General features: G+C 52.1%; 2 protein-coding genes across 2 annotated transcripts; one reads left to right on the plus strand and one right to left on the minus strand.

Annotated features, from left to right (window-relative positions):
- Nucleotides 1-1,455: 1,455 nt before the first annotated feature.
- Nucleotides 1,456-6,504, plus strand: LOC118976429 (keratin, type II cuticular Hb1). The gene is made up of 9 exons (XM_037030922.1): nt 1,456-1,824; nt 2,518-2,726; nt 3,524-3,584; nt 4,362-4,457; nt 4,671-4,835; nt 5,090-5,215; nt 5,480-5,700; nt 5,956-5,987; nt 6,251-6,504. The coding sequence occupies exons 1-9, from the start codon at nt 1,456-1,458 to the stop codon at nt 6,502-6,504; spliced, it is 1,533 nt and encodes a 510-aa protein (XP_036886817.1).
- A 3,824-nt stretch (nt 6,505-10,328) lies between these two features.
- LOC118976463 (keratin, type II cuticular Hb6-like) lies at nt 10,329-15,377 on the minus strand. The gene is made up of 5 exons (XM_037030974.1): nt 15,351-15,377; nt 13,918-14,022; nt 11,932-12,152; nt 10,989-11,020; nt 10,329-10,504 (listed from the first exon to the last, which is right to left on the minus strand). The coding sequence occupies exons 1-5, from the start codon at nt 15,375-15,377 to the stop codon at nt 10,329-10,331; spliced, it is 561 nt and encodes a 186-aa protein (XP_036886869.1).
- Between the last annotated feature and the right edge of the window lie 491 nt (nt 15,378-15,868).

Below are 15,868 nucleotides of genomic sequence, written 5' to 3' on the forward strand. Positions count from 1 at the left end.
AGCCTCTAGGCCAGTGTGATCCAACAGATCCCTGTGTGATTGTGGAAGTGTCTTTTATCTACACTTCCCAATAAGTAACGGAGCCATTAGTCCTGTGCGACATGTGGCTAGTACAACTGAAAATTTCAATTTTGAATTCATTTAGCATCAACTAATTTAGCCACATGAGCCTATTGGCTGTCATACTGAACAGCCCAGCTCCAGAGTAAACTTCCAGGTTATAGAAAATACAAGGGCTACAGCCACAAGTTAAAGCACACTAAGCCATTTAAAAAATTTGGGGGGACAGTTGGGAAAACTGAAATGGAATGAATAGTTAATGACTCTTTGGATTATTGTTTGTTCTCTTGAATGTGAAAATGGTCCAGTCTTTATTGTTAAGAAATGCAGGCCAAAATATGTAAGGGTGACATGCCATGCTGCCTGTAACTTTCAAGTAATTAGACCAGTGTGGAAGGAAATACAGCACAATGTTAACATCTACAAATCTAGGTATCTAGATGAAACATCCAGGATGTTTGTTATACTATTCTTTCAACTTTTCTATATGTTTGGAAACTTTCATAATAAAAGCTGAAAAAGACATCAAATATGCCCTAGCTGGTGTAGCTCAGTGGATTGCGTGCCGGCCTGTGAACCAAAGGGTCACCGGTTCAATTCCCAGTCAAGGTGCATGTCTGGGTTACACACCAGGTCCCCAGTAGGGGGCGCGTGAGATGGAACCACACATTGATGTTTCTCTCCCTCCTTTCTCCCTCCCTTCCCCTCCCTCTAAAAATAAATAAAATCTTTTTTGAAAAAGACATCAAATATTTAATAATGCAGTATCTGCTGCCATGGTAAGAAAAATCAGATGTTTCCAGTGGCCCACCAGACAATCCAGAGAGGAAAAAGAAAATCCAGAGTTGTGTTTTGGTGGCACTTTGACCACTCCTGGAGTGGAATTTAGACCTCAAACTTTCCTGGGTGTCCTCCCCGACTCACTCCCCAACACACGCGCAGGCCCCTCCTCCGTGCTTCTCCCAACATCTGGCCTCTCTTCTCATCCTCTTCTGAACCTATCCTTCCCTCCCTTCCCCTGCCCTGCCCTGCCCTTCTCTCCTCAGCACCTGGAGGTGAGTGCATGCCCGGCTGGCAGGGCACTTTGAAGATGAAACGTGCTGAGTCCCCCTATGGCCCAGAGAGTGGCATCCTTTACACAGAGGCGGGTTCAAACCACTCCATCACTAAAGCACATTCTAGAGAGGGGTTGGACAGCACATTCTAGAGAGGGGTTGGACTGCACTAACCGCCCAAGCTCATAAAGCACAAATTGCACAGACTCCATCTGCATAGCCAAGCCCCTTCCCATCGGAGCATAAATAGGACTGGGGCACCTTGAGGAACACATTGGAGTTTCCACCAAGACTCCAGATCTCATCTCCTCTACTCTGCAACCCAAACTCCAAGAGCACCATGACCTGTGGATCAGCATTCTGCGGCCAGACCTTCAGCTGCGCCTCGGCCTGCGGGCCCCGGCCAGGCCGCTGCTGCATCACGGCCACCCCCTACCGTGGCGTCTCCTGCTACCGCGGCCTCACTGGGGGCTTCGGCAGCCAGAGCCTCTGCGGAGGCTTCCGCTCTGGCTCCTGCGGCCGCAGTTTCGGATACCGCTCTGGCGGCGTTTGTGGACCCAGCCCGCCCTGCATCACCACTGTGTCGGTCAATGAGAGTCTCCTCACGCCCCTCAACCTGGATATTGACCCCAACGCGCAGTGTGTGAAGCACGAGGAGAAGGAGCAGATCAAGTGTCTCAACAGCAAGTTCGCTGCCTTCATTGACAAGGTGTGTGTTCTTGATCAGCCCTTTCCTGAACTTTCACTTCCTTTGCAAAGCACTTAAAAGATAGACAGGGCAAGGCAAGAGAGATGATGGAGTCCAGGTGAGCTCCCAGTTTGATGAGGACAGGACACACATCCGGGACACAGACCGGCACAGGGAGATGTGTATGGGGGAGGAAGGAGCGCCTGAATATATATATCCTTTGTTCACACAGGCCGAGTCCTCATAGAGAGACAAGGACAAGGCTTCAAGCCGAATCAGAGGAAGGAGGCTGTACATGCACACAAGACACAATTAATGCACATAAGAAATAGGAACAGGACTACAGGAACATCCTTTTGGAAGGTGTCTTTGATCACACCATTCCTGAAACTCACCCATGCTCATGAGTCAGAAGAGCCACTGAGGGGAATCAAAAGCAAAACTACCTGACTCCAGGCCACCTGGACTCATCAGGTCAGATAACTCAGTTCACCTGGGGCAGGAACTGACTTTTTCAAGCTCCTAGTTCCCATGACAAAAATGGAAAACCAGATATGAATCATATCAGGAAATCCAGAACTTGCCTTATTTTTCCTGCTTGACACTGTCTAAGCTCTACTGAGCTCTAGCCTTGGAAATTTATGTAAAGGACCCCCCAGATTGGCTTTCGGACACCAAGAGACATCTCAACCATCTTCTGAACCCAAATGGCAGGTGCGCTTCCTGGAGCAGCAGAACAAGCTGCTGGAGACCAAGTGGCAGTTCTACCAGAACCGCAAGTGCTGCGAGAGCAACCTGGAGCCCCTGTTTGAGGGCTACGTTGAGACGCTGAGAAGGGAGGCCGAGTGTGCCGAGGCTGACAGCGGGAGGCTGGCCTCAGAGCTCAACCACGTGCAGGAGGTGATGGAGGGCTACAAGAAGAAGTGAGTGCAGTGTGGCTGGGTTCCTCACTGGGCACAGGAAATGACTGAGCTTGAAGCCCATTGGATTAGACATGAGAGGAACTTCCAAGTAGGGTGAGCAGCACTGCAGGCCAGGGGGGCGTGTGCAGCAGGATCCTCTCACCCGAGCAGTGGCTGTCCAGAGGCCCATCTGAGAGTAGGGCTGTGGTTCCCCTGGGAGATCTCTCCCCTCCTTCAGCCTTCTCTTCCTGGAGCCTGGTCACCCAGCAGCTGTCTCCTCTGCTCTGTGGGGAGGGGGCCTCTGCTGTCTTCCAGGCTTCCACACCTCACCCCCCACCTATAGCCATGGATCATGGATGTGATAGGAATGAACCCCAGTGTCATCAGGGCTGACACAGCCTGAGGCTCTGGGTGTCCTACTGCCCAGGGTGTTCAGTGCTGATGGTGTCTAGGACTTGAAGGCCCTCACCTGAGCTAGGATGGACACCCAGGTGAGGGGAGGCAGGGGCTGCAGCAACCCAGAGTGCATGTTGTCCACTCCTAGCACGAGGCTGTGCACTGAGGCCTTATTTGCCTCCAGAGATCACTTCAGAGCAGCTTGGGGACACGGGGCTATGAGGTCCCAGAAGATTAACCCCATGGCTCCTCAGTTCAAAGTGAAAACATCCCAAATCAAATTAAAAGGACGCCAAGGGGCTGCCAGGGGTCTGTCTGTGATAGTCGGTTCCCCACATTGTCCCCTTCACTGGTCTGAAGTGGAGGGGGTTGGTGGGAGACCTGCCCCTCCCTGAACCCCCTCTCTGCCTCCTCTGCCTCAGGTACGAGGAGGAAGTGTCTCTGAGAGCAACAGCCGAGAATGAGTTTGTGGCTCTGAAGAAGGTGAGTAACATGGTGTCGAGGAGTAGAGACCCAAGGGACCTCAGAATGACAGACTGTTCTTGGAAAGACACAGGGGTTCTCAACTGCTCCATGTGTGATGCAGTGACCATGCCAGATCAGGTCACTGGGGAGTCCCAGAGATCAATCAGGTCATGGAAAACGCATCCAGAGCTTTAACAAAGGGCAATGACCTTGCAATATCCTCTAGCACCCTGTCCTGGGCAGGGGGATGGCTGGGTTGGCCTGTGGATGTCCTGTTCTGCCTCAGAGGTTGTGGTCTGTGGGTCCCATGGAGGCCTGGCATCTTCAGTCTCTGTTGAGGAACAGTGTCCTGTCTAGAGCTGTGGGATGTCTGAGCAAAAGGAGGGGCAGAGACCCAGCGTGTGGGGGAGGAAGGGACAGAAGCAGCAGTGGCCCTGTGGAGTCTGGGAGCAGAGCAGGGGTAGAGGGAAGGGTCAGGATGGCTGAGTGGAGAGGGGAGTGAGTCTGGGCAGGCGTCCTGGAACAGTCAAAGGAGAAATGGGAGGTGAGCTGGGTCAGTTGGGAGGTGGAAAGGCTGGTGGCCCATGTGCAAGACACAAAGGGGTTTGTTCTCAGATGGGGAGGAGGTTGTGAGGCCCATCCCAGGAAGGTGAGGGGGTGTGGAGATGGGAAGGGAATGGGAACACTGGGAATGCTTCCCCCAGCCTGGCCTCCATGAATGGGTGAGGAGAGAGAGGAGTTTGGGGTGGTGATCACCAAGGGTCCTCTGAGCTCAAAGACTGCCCACCTTTCCAGGACGTGGACTGCGCCTACCTCCGCAAGTCGGACCTGGAGGCCAACGCAGAGGCCCTGACCCAGGAGATTGACTTCCTGAGGCGACTGTATGAGGAGGTGAGGGGTGATGGTCTGGGCAGAAAGCTGGCAGCTGGCCTGGAGGAGAGGGCTTTGGCCTGAGACAGGAGGAGGACAGGGACTTGGGCGTGGGGCTGCAGTCCACCAGGATGAGGGGGCTGGAGACCAGGGAAGAGCTGAGAAGGCTGGGTACATGCTAGGGTGTGTGAGGCTGAGGCATAAACAGGGTGCTTCCTCTTCTCGTCTCCCCAGGAGATCCGTGTCCTCCACGCCCACATCTCAGACACCTCAGTCGTCGTCAAGATGGACAACAGCCGGGACCTGAACATGGACTGTGTCATTGCCGAGATCAAGGCTCAGTATGACGACATCGCCAGCCGCAGCCGGGCTGAGGCTGAGTCCTGGTACCGCAGCAAGGTGAGTGCCCAGCACCCCTGCCTCCTGGTCACGGCACCAGGAGGGGTTGGATGTAAATATTAGAAGAGGCTTCTTCTGTCTTGGGATCCTGGTCCCTGGAGATGGTATCAGAAGGGCAGAGAGCTCTCAGGCTGAGGTGGCTGAGCAGGGCTGCCATGGAAGGTTGCACAGGCTGAGCGCTATGCAACCCACACAGTCATGCGTGGCGTCCCCAGTGGGTGGGACACACCATCCTGAGTCTTGCTTCTCCCCAGTGCGAGGAGATGAAGGCCACAGTGATCCGTCATGGGGAGACCCTGCGCCGCACCAAGGAGGAGATCAACGAGCTGAACCGCATGATCCAGAGGCTGACAGCCGAGGTTGAGAACGCCAAGTGCCAGGTACGGGTCCCCTGTGCCCTCAGTCACCAGAAGGCTGGGGCCTAGCCAGGGCCTCACAGGCTGTGTACTTGTCCATTTGTTCCCTAGTCCATTTGCAAAACTTAGAGTTCCAAGGTGTGGTCACTCAGGGGGACCCAGATAATGAAGGTGATGGTCCTGTTCCTTGGTGTGTTCCCAGCTGGCTAAGAGAGCCTGGACATACCCTGGGAATGTACAGAGAGACCTGGGAATCCTAACCCTCCTTGTTCCCTTCTGGGTCCCCAGAACACCAAGCTGGAGACTGCAGTGACCCAGGCGGAGCAGCAGGGTGAGACAGCCGTCAGCGATGCCCGCTGCAAGCTGGCCGAGCTGGAGGCCGCCCTGCAGAAGGCCAAGCAGGACATGGCCTGCCTGCTCAAGGAGTACCAGGAGGTGATGAACTCCAAGCTGGGCCTGGACATCGAGATCGCCACCTACAGGCGCCTGCTGGAGGGCGAGGAACACAGGTGGGATACTACCTGGCTAACCTGCCATTTTTTCTCCATGAACAAAGACCACCTTTTCTCAGAGCTGAGCAAGGTGCAGGAGTCTGGGAAAAACCTGTGTTTTATCACTTTGGGAGTGGGGTTAATTTGGGAGGGCTTCCCTGAGACCTCTGCTTGTACCTTCCTGACTTGTGGACCTACCCCCCCAATTTGTGGAGCTCTGTCTGCCAGTCTGGCCAAGTGGCTAATAGTCCCCTCTTTCTTCTTTCTTCCCAGACTGTGTGAAGGTGTTGGTGCCGTGAATGTTTGTAAGTGACATAGGCTCTGAGTGGGTGGATGTACCCTTCCTATAAGGGAGGACAGAGTCTAGGAGGAGGGATTTCACTGGGACCTACCTAGAGAAGGAAGGGTTGGCCTCCCAGCAGGAGAGGTTGTGGTCAGACGCCAGAAAGACCACAGCTGTGGGACTGGAGGACCTAGAGTTGTCGAGTAGAGATACTTGGCGAGGGGCATTGTCCAGGGATAAGATAACTCGCCCTCAGAACTTTGACTCAGATGTTGTGGTTGGCAGGTGTCAGCAGCTCCCGGGGCGGAGTCGTCTGCGGCGACCTCTGCACATCCGGTTCCAGGCCGGTGACAGGTAGTGCCTGCAGTGCCCCCTGCAGTGGGAACCTGGCGGTGAGCACAGGAATGTGTGCGCCGTGTGCGCCCTGCGGCCCCTGCAATTCCATCACATCTTGTGGCCTGGGCACCTGCGGCGTGGGCTCCTGTGGCATCAGCTCCTACGGTGTGGGCTCCTGTGCCAGCAGCTGCCGCAAGTGTTAGGTGCCCCAACTCAAGCCCCAACCTTCCTTCTCTCCCGCCCAGTAGGGCTTGGTCCAGCCCTGAGGCAGAGCAAGCACTGGGTTACTTCTGCACTTTGAAAGGTCCATCCTGCTCCTAGACTCATATGTATCTGTGATCCCCTCTTCCTTGATCCCTCCCCTCTAATACCCACTCACCACACCCTGCGCTGGGAAAGGCTACCCCCAAAAGAAGTCCCCGTAGTGCCCTGGGAAGGAGGTTCCATGGCAGGAAGGACTAGGACCAGGACCCTATCCTGGGCTGCCATGGGGCCAGTGGCCAGTGTCCCCCCACCTCTCCCCTTTCTCTTCTGTTCACCTCTATCTTGACCTGTGCTTCCAATAAATCAGTGTAGCCAACAATGGGCCTTGGTCTCAAGCTCTGTTGTCCTATAAAGGGCTGAGGTTTGGGAAGGTCTCGAGAGTAACATGGAGTAAAAAAAGACCTAGTCTGGGGTTCCGGTATAGTCCTCTGTCCCTGGGCTCACAGCAGTCTCAGATTTAGCCAAGGATTGTGGTAGGCCCCCACACAATGTAATTCACACCACCTTACTGATTTTGTCCACACCGCCTTTTATGGTACATCCTGAAGATGAAGAAACCAGCGCTCAAAGGCGCTCGGTAATTGGGCTCCACGCTAAGTTCAGCGGCACGGCTGGGGATTGAACTCATGTACATCTCTAGTGCTCATTTTACCAAACCACAGCTGCCCCCCAGAAACGATCCCTGTGCACCCCTCGGAACAGATGGATCATGAAAGTGAGGTTCTCTGATCACTCAACGCTTAAGGAAAATCCCCCATTGCTGTAGCGGGGAAGACTCATGCCTCAGGGATTTATTAGAATTCTTTAAGGGGTGAATACACGAACACGACTTAAACTTTCAAAAAGCCTTTGATATGGCGACCTGTTTGTTTAATGGAGTCCCTTTGAGGTTTGGCAACCTGCCATAGCTGACGAATTACCTCAAAAGCAGAAAATAGCACCTAACAAGATGATGAGGCAGAGAGGTGAGCACCCAGACTCTGGGGCCAGACTGCCTGGGCCCCGAACTGGGCTCTGTCCCTTCCTCACTGAGTGACCTTGGACAATTTACTCACCCTCTCTGTGCCTCAGTGGCCACATCTCTAGGAAGAATGACAAAAAGAGCACCTACCTCAGGGTTGATGGAGTACCGAATTGCATACATGTGAAATGCTCAGACGGTGCCCGACACAAAATCAACCTGGTGTGTCTATCATTAGTTTTTGGTTTTGGTTTTAGTTTTGTTTGTTTTTTTTTTCTTTTTCAGAAGGTAAAGTAGACACCCCTCCAGAAATCGGAGCCATGGCCAGCCTCTCATTGCACTTGTATCCGTGATCAGAGATTGCAAGTGCAGAGAGAAATCTCAATGTCTTCCAAAGTCATTGAGCTCCTTCATTCAGGGAAATGTCCCCCTCCACGCCCCCGCTCTGTCGCTGCTGAGGATCTTGTAAGAGGTTGTGTGAGTGGGGAGACAGCCCCTTAACTTCACTATGGACCAAGGCGAGTCCCTGAACATATTATCTGTACAGCAGGGTAAATTTCTAAATTTTCAGTCCCAGGCCCAGAAAACTATAGCAGAAATGTGAGCCCCCATCCCTCAGGGCAACAGAACTCATTACTAAAAAGTGTGAGAGACCAGAAGCGAGCTGGCTGTTGTTAGATTGTTCTTAATTTCGATGTCTCTGGTTATATTTTGTCGGCTTGAAAACAAAAAGGCTCTTTTAAGGAATAGTATCAGTCCCGGGTGTCTTGGCCACCAGTGGCTCCTCCACTCTCCTGACAGAATTCTGTGCAGGACAGAGCCCTGGAGGAGTTCCAGAGCATGCCGTTGTCCTAACCAGCCCTCTGCGTTGCGACGCCCTGTCAAGAGTCCAGGCCCTGAGGAGAGTCCAGACCTGAGGCTCCAATAGAGACACTCACACAGCCAAGTCACATCTGACATTTTTAAGTGCAATTAAGTGTGAGACAGATATCTGGAGCCAACAGAGGGCTGACTCCTGGAGGTCCCCAAAGCAATGACTGCACTGGTGACCACCCTCCTCCCTTCAGAAGTCACCCCGACTCATAAAGCTGATAAATGGGCTGGTGAATGACTCTCCATAAATATACACCCCAGCCTGGAATGTGGCCCACGGCCAGGGAGCCTGCTCAAAGAATCAGTCCCCAAACTGCAAACATTGCTGGTGGCTCACGTGGCCCTGGCTCAGCAAGAGACTCAGACCCGCCCCCAAAGCCCCTGGGATCTCTTGGACTGATGTCAGGCTTGGAATTTAGAAAGAAAATCACAGGCAACAACCCATCGTCCCCGGGGCTGCAGAAGGCTCGTCAGAAACCCTGCCTACAGCTCTTAGGGCTATTCCCTTCTGCGTTTCCCACAGACAATCAGCACAACCAGAGCTAAATAAAACCTAACCTTGAAGATCACGAATGTCATTACCTAGCAAAATGCGAGGAACACAGAGCCCACCAAAAAGTCTTGCAGAAGGGCAAGCTCTGCTTTCAGGAGCTGCTTTGCACTGGGAGTGTTGGTAGGAACGTTTACGTAGTTAGTGTCAGTCAGTCTGGATCAAACGGGGCTGATGCCAGAGTCCGGTGAGCCCAGGTCTCCTACCCTTCAGGTGGGTGGCAGCCTGCCAGACAAGTTTCCATCCCATTCCTCCAGCATGAGAGTGCTCTGTTTAACCAGGAAGGGAGCCATTCAGATACTTTTGGGCAGGGACCCAGGAAAACACAGCAGACACCTTGGCACTGGTACGCCTTAAAAGGTAAAGCCAGAGCCTCTGGCCAATCCTGCACCTTAGCCTTACCCAGGGACTTAGAGAGCAGGAACCTTTGTTCTCCAGATGCGTTGATGATGTAACCTTTGTGCAATGAAAAAGAATGTGAGCTTCGTGGTTGGAGGCATCTCTCAGGCTGTGTGGCAAGGAAAGAGCTCAGAAACCCAAAACTTCACTGGCCACCCCACCCCCCAAAACAGGCCTATCTTCTGCCCCCTAAAGTCCAGTTACCTTGTGAAAAAAATAAGTAAATAAACCACAACACAGACCCCAAGTAGAGGCAGAACTGGAACCTCGGTCTGATTCCATAGACAAGCTTTTCCCCACCATACTATGTTGCTCCCGGCCCACCATTAGATCAGTTGTTACACTAGAACTCAAGCCTGAGCCACCCAGTTGTGCTCATACCCCCCAGCCCCAATCTGTGATGGCCACCTTCCCATGGACCCACCTTCAAGTGCCCCTGCCTGGGCAGTCGAAGGCTCGCCCTCATCCCTCTTCCACTCTATTCTCTTTCCGGTCTGTTTCCGTGTTTGTGGCCTGCCCCCCCACCAGAATGTCCTCTCCAAAGAGCTAGGACTAGAGGCTGTCTTGCTTACCAAACCCCATGTCTGACCTTCAGTGTTTGTGGAGTGAGTGAGTGGATGAATGAACGCAGTTTTCAGTTCCTCTGCCTAGTAGAACAGGACCGTTGCTTCTTGGTAGTGCCCCCAACCCCAAATCTGGCCAGTTTTGTCTTCATTCTAGGAAGAGCCTGAAGAATCCAGATGCAAAGAGGCTGGCGGCTCAGGCCACTGCAGAGCATTTTTATTGTGAAAGAGGGATCCCAGGGAAAGAGGAGTGGGGGAGTTCAGAGGGGCAAAACAACATGCAGAGGCTTTACGCTTTAAGGTGAAGGGCAGGAGGGAGAGGTGAGATGAGGGCCACACCCATGGGAGGGGCGTCTGAGACCAAGTCTTTGGGGCAAAAGGTAGGGGTTTTTGACTTCTGTGTGGGGCAGGAAGTGTTCAGCATCCGCGGAAGCCTCTGCCGCTGAAATCCCCGACACAGCCGGAAGAGCTGCAGAGCGCGCAGCCGTCGCCGGGGGCGCTCGTATCCAGGGTGTCGGAACCCGCTGGTGGTGGCAGCAGGCGGGTGGAGGCCAGGGCAGAGCCTGGCCGGCTGGTGGGATCACCGCCCTGGGCTGAGCAGAGAGCAGCTGCTGGAGGGGAGGATATCCCCTTCCCTCCCTCCGTCCCAGAAGACGGGCATGGCATACAAACAAATCCACCAGGAAGCAATGCACAGACCCTCCCCACTCAGAGACAGACGTGCAAAATCCCCAAAAGAATAGATACAGACCCCTTTCGCCCCAGAAACAGACCAGAGAATCTGCCCCTCCCTGAAGTCAGACACAGATTCTTCCCACCCAAGACTAAAACAGTTTTCTTCATGAGGATAAATCCACAGAACTTCTTTCCATGCACCAGGCAAAACCAACAGAACCTCCCCACAAAGGGCAGACCATAGGACCCTCTCCCCCCAACACACGCAACACAAAGACCCCCAGGTGAAGAAATGGCGCCTGGCAAAGGGAGGCAGAGGAAGCAAACCCCTTCTCCCTTCCTAAGAGGAAGGGGAATAAGATTTGGCCCCTCTACCCCAAGTTATACATATTATTTACTTACTGAGGCTCCCTGCTCCCAGTCTTAGGCCAAGCCTGCAGGGAGGAGGAAACAGGTAGTGTCTCTATCTCCTAGCTGTAACCTTCTCCATTCGCTAAGACAAAACCCTCCTGACCCTCTCCAGAAAGGCAGAAAGCATTCCATCCTGCAAGCTCTTTGGTTCTCTCAGATGCCCACAGACTTCTTAGTAAATTTAAATAACTCGCTTTTACATTGATGGCTTCTTGGAAGAGGAAGAAGGCAAGGGATCTACACTTTTTTGGGAGCCTAAACATCTTGAAAGGGGAGACCATCGGTGGGGGTACATTTTAAAGGAGACCATAGAGAAGACGGCTCAATTATCTAAAGGATATTGTTCAAGGCCCACTTAATCCCTTTCTACTTGTGCATCCCTGAAGTCATCCTTTTGCCCTTTCTAAGACTCAGTTTCCTCGTCTGTGAAATTGGGATAGGAGCATCCCTCCCAGGGTTTCTGTGGGCTTAAAGGAGATAATAACTGTAGCATGCTTGCCACATGGTAGATTCCTTGCCCCTCCCCTGAGCCTTGTGTCCTGACCCGGATGGAGCTGGCAGTCCTTGAGTCCCTACTGCTGCCTAAGGGTAAAAGCCAGGCCCTACTCGTTGCCACAGACACTGCCTTCCCCAGGTCTTAGGAAGGGGGCAGAGCTGAGAAGAAGGCACTTCACACTGAGACCTTACTCCCCCTAGCTGGGCAAACTCGCCCCTGCTGTCTGATCCTGGGGATGAATGGCTTTATGAGTTGTCCATTGGCTGGGGCCTTTGTCTACAGGGCTGTTGAATATTGGGAACAAATTGGCCCCAGGAAAACAAGTTCTTGGACACTCAGGTCACCTTTCCCCACTCTGTCCTCAGCTGCTGAGGACTCAGGTGATGACCTCCCACCCCACCCCATCTGTATGCTTGCTATATCTGAAGCACCCCTCACCTGCTCTGCTCGTCCTCCAGCAGCTTGCGGTAGGTGGCGATCTCAAAGTCCAGGCCCAGCTTCACTATCATGAGCTCCTGATACTCCCGAAGCTGTCGAACCATGTCCTGCTTGGCCCGCTGCAGGGCAGCCTCCAGTGAGGCCAGCTTGCCCTTGGCACTGCCTGAGGCACCCTGCTCCTGCAGAGCTGGTGGGTGCTTGGCTCCTTCTAGTTTGCAGGGCTGAGGGTGAAAGGAAGACCACAGACAGAAGGTCATCCTTGGTCCTCATCCATCTCCCCTCAAGGGTCCATACCTTTCCCAGAGGATGGAAGGCCAATGAAGACTACAGATCATTGCGTAGGGTGAGCACGCTTGTTGTGAAATGTGTGTGTGTGTGTGTGTGTGTGTGTGTGTCCACACTGCTACTAGGATAGAGATTTGGCCCCTGTCATCGGGGATGGCTGAGAGAAAGCCTTTTACACCAGTGTAGTGTAATATGACCTCAGATGCAAAAAGCATCAAATGCTCCTTAGCTCAAAATGCTGGCATTATTGTTTTATCAGGGAAACTAACAAGAAGACTATCCTAGTCTCACAGAAGACTAAAATTTGTAGTCTTTGGGGAAAATAATAATAATAACTGCTTGCCTTAGGGAGGTGTGCTTGCTGTTTAGGAAGCCAGCAGAGGGGATCAGAGCAGCTGTGGCTGGTGGGAAACTGCACCCCAACATGACTACCCTCTCACTCTGCCATGTACCCCTGGAACCTGACAGCTAGTCCCCTCAGAGTCATCAGTTCCTGGAGGAGGGAGAATCCACACAAGTCTCCCTCCGAGCCTCAGACACTTCTCTCTGCAAAAGGCAAGAAAAGACCAAAGCAGAACCCCTTCCCCGGGCAGTATGGAGTGTGAGCTGGGAGGGCTTGACAGAGCGCATGCTGGGAGAAAAGAGAGGAGGTGGACAGGTAAAGAAGTCAGGAGAAAGAAAGCATTCATGTGGTAACTCTCCTCTCTCAGTCCTGCAGCCCGAGTGGCAAACACAAATGCCTACAGAGGCGAGGCTGGAGGCATCAAAAGGTAAAGGTGGAATGTTAACTGCATGCAACAGTAACCAGTTCCACAGAGAAGTATGCATGCTCTCATTGTCCTGAAATCACAAGGGCCTCTTCCATGTTCCCTGCCTTTCATTTCTCAACCTTAGAGAGAGACATAGCTTCAGCACCTGTCCTCTTCTACAGGGAAGGGGAGATAAACGGTGAAGAACCTCCTGCCTCCGTGTCAAAGAAGGCAGTCCAGAGTAGGGGGCGCTGTGGCATGCAAAGGAGCGCATCCCCACATCGGGGAGACAGGGGCCTCTCTCCTCTAGCCGCTTGTTACCATGTGTGATCACAGTTTAATGTCACCAGATCCACACATTTTCAGAGAACCCAGAAAACTGGATTTCTAGGTAAAATCTCGCAGTTTCTGAAGATGAGCTCAAATTTAATGCTACATAAGACAAAATGCACAGACATAAAAATGTACATACACATAAAAAACGATATACAGCCCTGGCTGGTGTAGCTCAGTGGATTGAGTGTGGGCCTGTGAACCAAAGGATTTAGGTTTGATTCCCATAGCAGTGCCTGGGTTGCAGGCCAGATCCCAGCAGGGGATGAACAAGAGGCAAGCATACATTAATATTTCTTTCCCTCTCTCCTTCCCTTCACCTCTAAAGATAAATAAATAAAACCTTTTAAAAAACACGATGTACAACAAGCATACATATTCAAACACATTTATCTGCATGCTAATCACTTATCCACATGAACTACAGGGAGTCGTAGGTGAATGTAAGCATGACATACATACAGCCACACTCGTATTTACTCAGACATTTACAAATAGAAACTCTATTTCAAAGGAGGGGGGCTCTAGTCTAGTTGTCACAAATAGGGGACACACCCCTACGGTCACCACTGTGCCCCCTACCCCTGGCACCCCTCACCCGACTCCTCGCACTGTCCGCCTCCACAGTCAGCTGCTGGATGGCCTGGTTAAGACTGTTCAGCTCCTCCTTGCTGTGCCTCGGGTTTTGCATGTGTCTCTGCGCGGTCACCTTTGTCTCTTCACACTGGGGGTGGAGGCAGCAGAGTGAGGGGAGGGGCAGGGAAGTGAGGCGAGAAAGTAAGGAGGCTGATAAAACAGTCAACTGCCCACCCACCTGCCTGCTACCATGGATTGATCACCCAACTTTTCGGGGCCTCTGCTGCTCCCTCAGTTAAGTGGGAATGGTAATATATCCTGTCCGCAAAGGTTGTTGGGAAAGTGAAATGAGCTTGGCTGGCATAGTGGTGGGTGTTCCACCAGGCCCAGAGATCCAGGAACAACGTGAACTCGAGGACAAGGGGCAAGAATGTGGGGCAACAACCTACTGAGCTGAGTTTTTGCACTAAGACCACATAGGGTTTATCCCAGGAATAGGAAATCCACTCTAGGAAATCAATCGTCATTCACCACTTATATATCATCTAAATGAATGCAAAAAGCTTTTAACAAAAGTCAATATTTTCTAATTTCAAAAATACTTTTTAAAAACCTAAGTGTGAATAAACTTCCTTAACTGGATGAATGTCAATAAGAGAGGAATCCAGATTTCGGCTCCTCCTGCAAACCGGAGGGAAGGAGCCAGACTCTGGGTGGGAAGGGCTGTCTACGAGGAACAAAACCAGCGGCTTTTCCTCTCCGGCACTTTGTCTCCACAGACCAACATATAAACAGCCCGGGCACAGTAAGCGACGCTAGCACAATGCCTTACACTCTTCAAAGTCTTTCACCTCCACCCCCTAGCTGGGGCCCACAGCCACCCGTGCAGTGGGCCAGGTAGATGTTACTGTCCCCACTGCCTTTCCCTGGGCAAGCTGACGCTCATAACATCTACCACACTAGAAAGTAAGGACGCAGAGGGACAGGAATTACCCAGCCAGTCAACAGCTGAGACAGATCAAATCTTAAGCCTATGGTCTTTCCTCTGAGGGACAGATTAAGTCACACACCCTTCCACCCAAAGAATAGGAACCATTCACACCAGCTCAGTGCAAACTTCCTTCTAGGGAAGATGAGGTTTGGAGGAAAAGATATGAATATGCTAAGAAACGTCATCTCCCACCAATCTCTGCCTCACCCCCTCCCCCAACTCACTTCCTACCGTTTTCTGCTCCAGTTCCCAAAAGCTGTAGATACAGCAGACAAGCTTGTCCTGGACATGGATGACGTCCAAGACCCTTCATCCCATGCAAGCCTGTGAACTGTGTGGGAAAGGTTGACCCTTACCATGATGAACAGAGCTGTATAGTCTCCAAGCCTCCAGTGAGCACTGAGCTGAACTCCAGTCCAAGGAGCTTCCAGAATCCTCACCTCTGAGGACACGGCCTCTCCTTCTTAAGGGCTTTGTGACCTCACCTTGTTACAGTTGCAGAGTTCTGACATGGAGTACAAGGGGGCCATTCACTGAGCTCAAATAGAAAAGCGGAGGTCCCTGGCCTGGAATAGGCCTAAAGAAGAAGGAAGGGGAGGAAAGGGTAATTCAGGTAGGAGAAATGTGTGGAGATGAGGGGTTTGGGCTAATGTAGTGGGCAGTGGAGAGCCACAAGATGTGAGCAGACCAGCCACATTGCTACGAGATATGCAACTTGGGGAGGCCTCTCTGGTAGCCACGTGGAAGACACACAGGAGGGAGAGAAAGTGGGGTTCCAGTTTGAAGACTAGGTAAGAAATCTGGGGTTATAGTTCCAAACTGAAGTAACCACAGGCCTGGACAGCACTGCTGTTGGCGTTGCTTTTTGTTCACAAAGTTCTCATACAGATGAAAAGTTATATATAACATACATAATAGTTTAAATGCAAAAGTAATAAAACAAATCTTTGCATATCCGCCAGTGCCTTCAAAGCCCCCTGTGAGACCCTTAATAGTTTAAATG

This window comes from Sturnira hondurensis, unplaced genomic scaffold, assembly GCF_014824575.4.
Source record: "Sturnira hondurensis isolate 20B ecotype Veracruz unplaced genomic scaffold, ASM1482457v3 Scaffold0020903, whole genome shotgun sequence".
NCBI lineage: Eukaryota > Metazoa > Chordata > Mammalia > Chiroptera > Phyllostomidae > Sturnira > Sturnira hondurensis.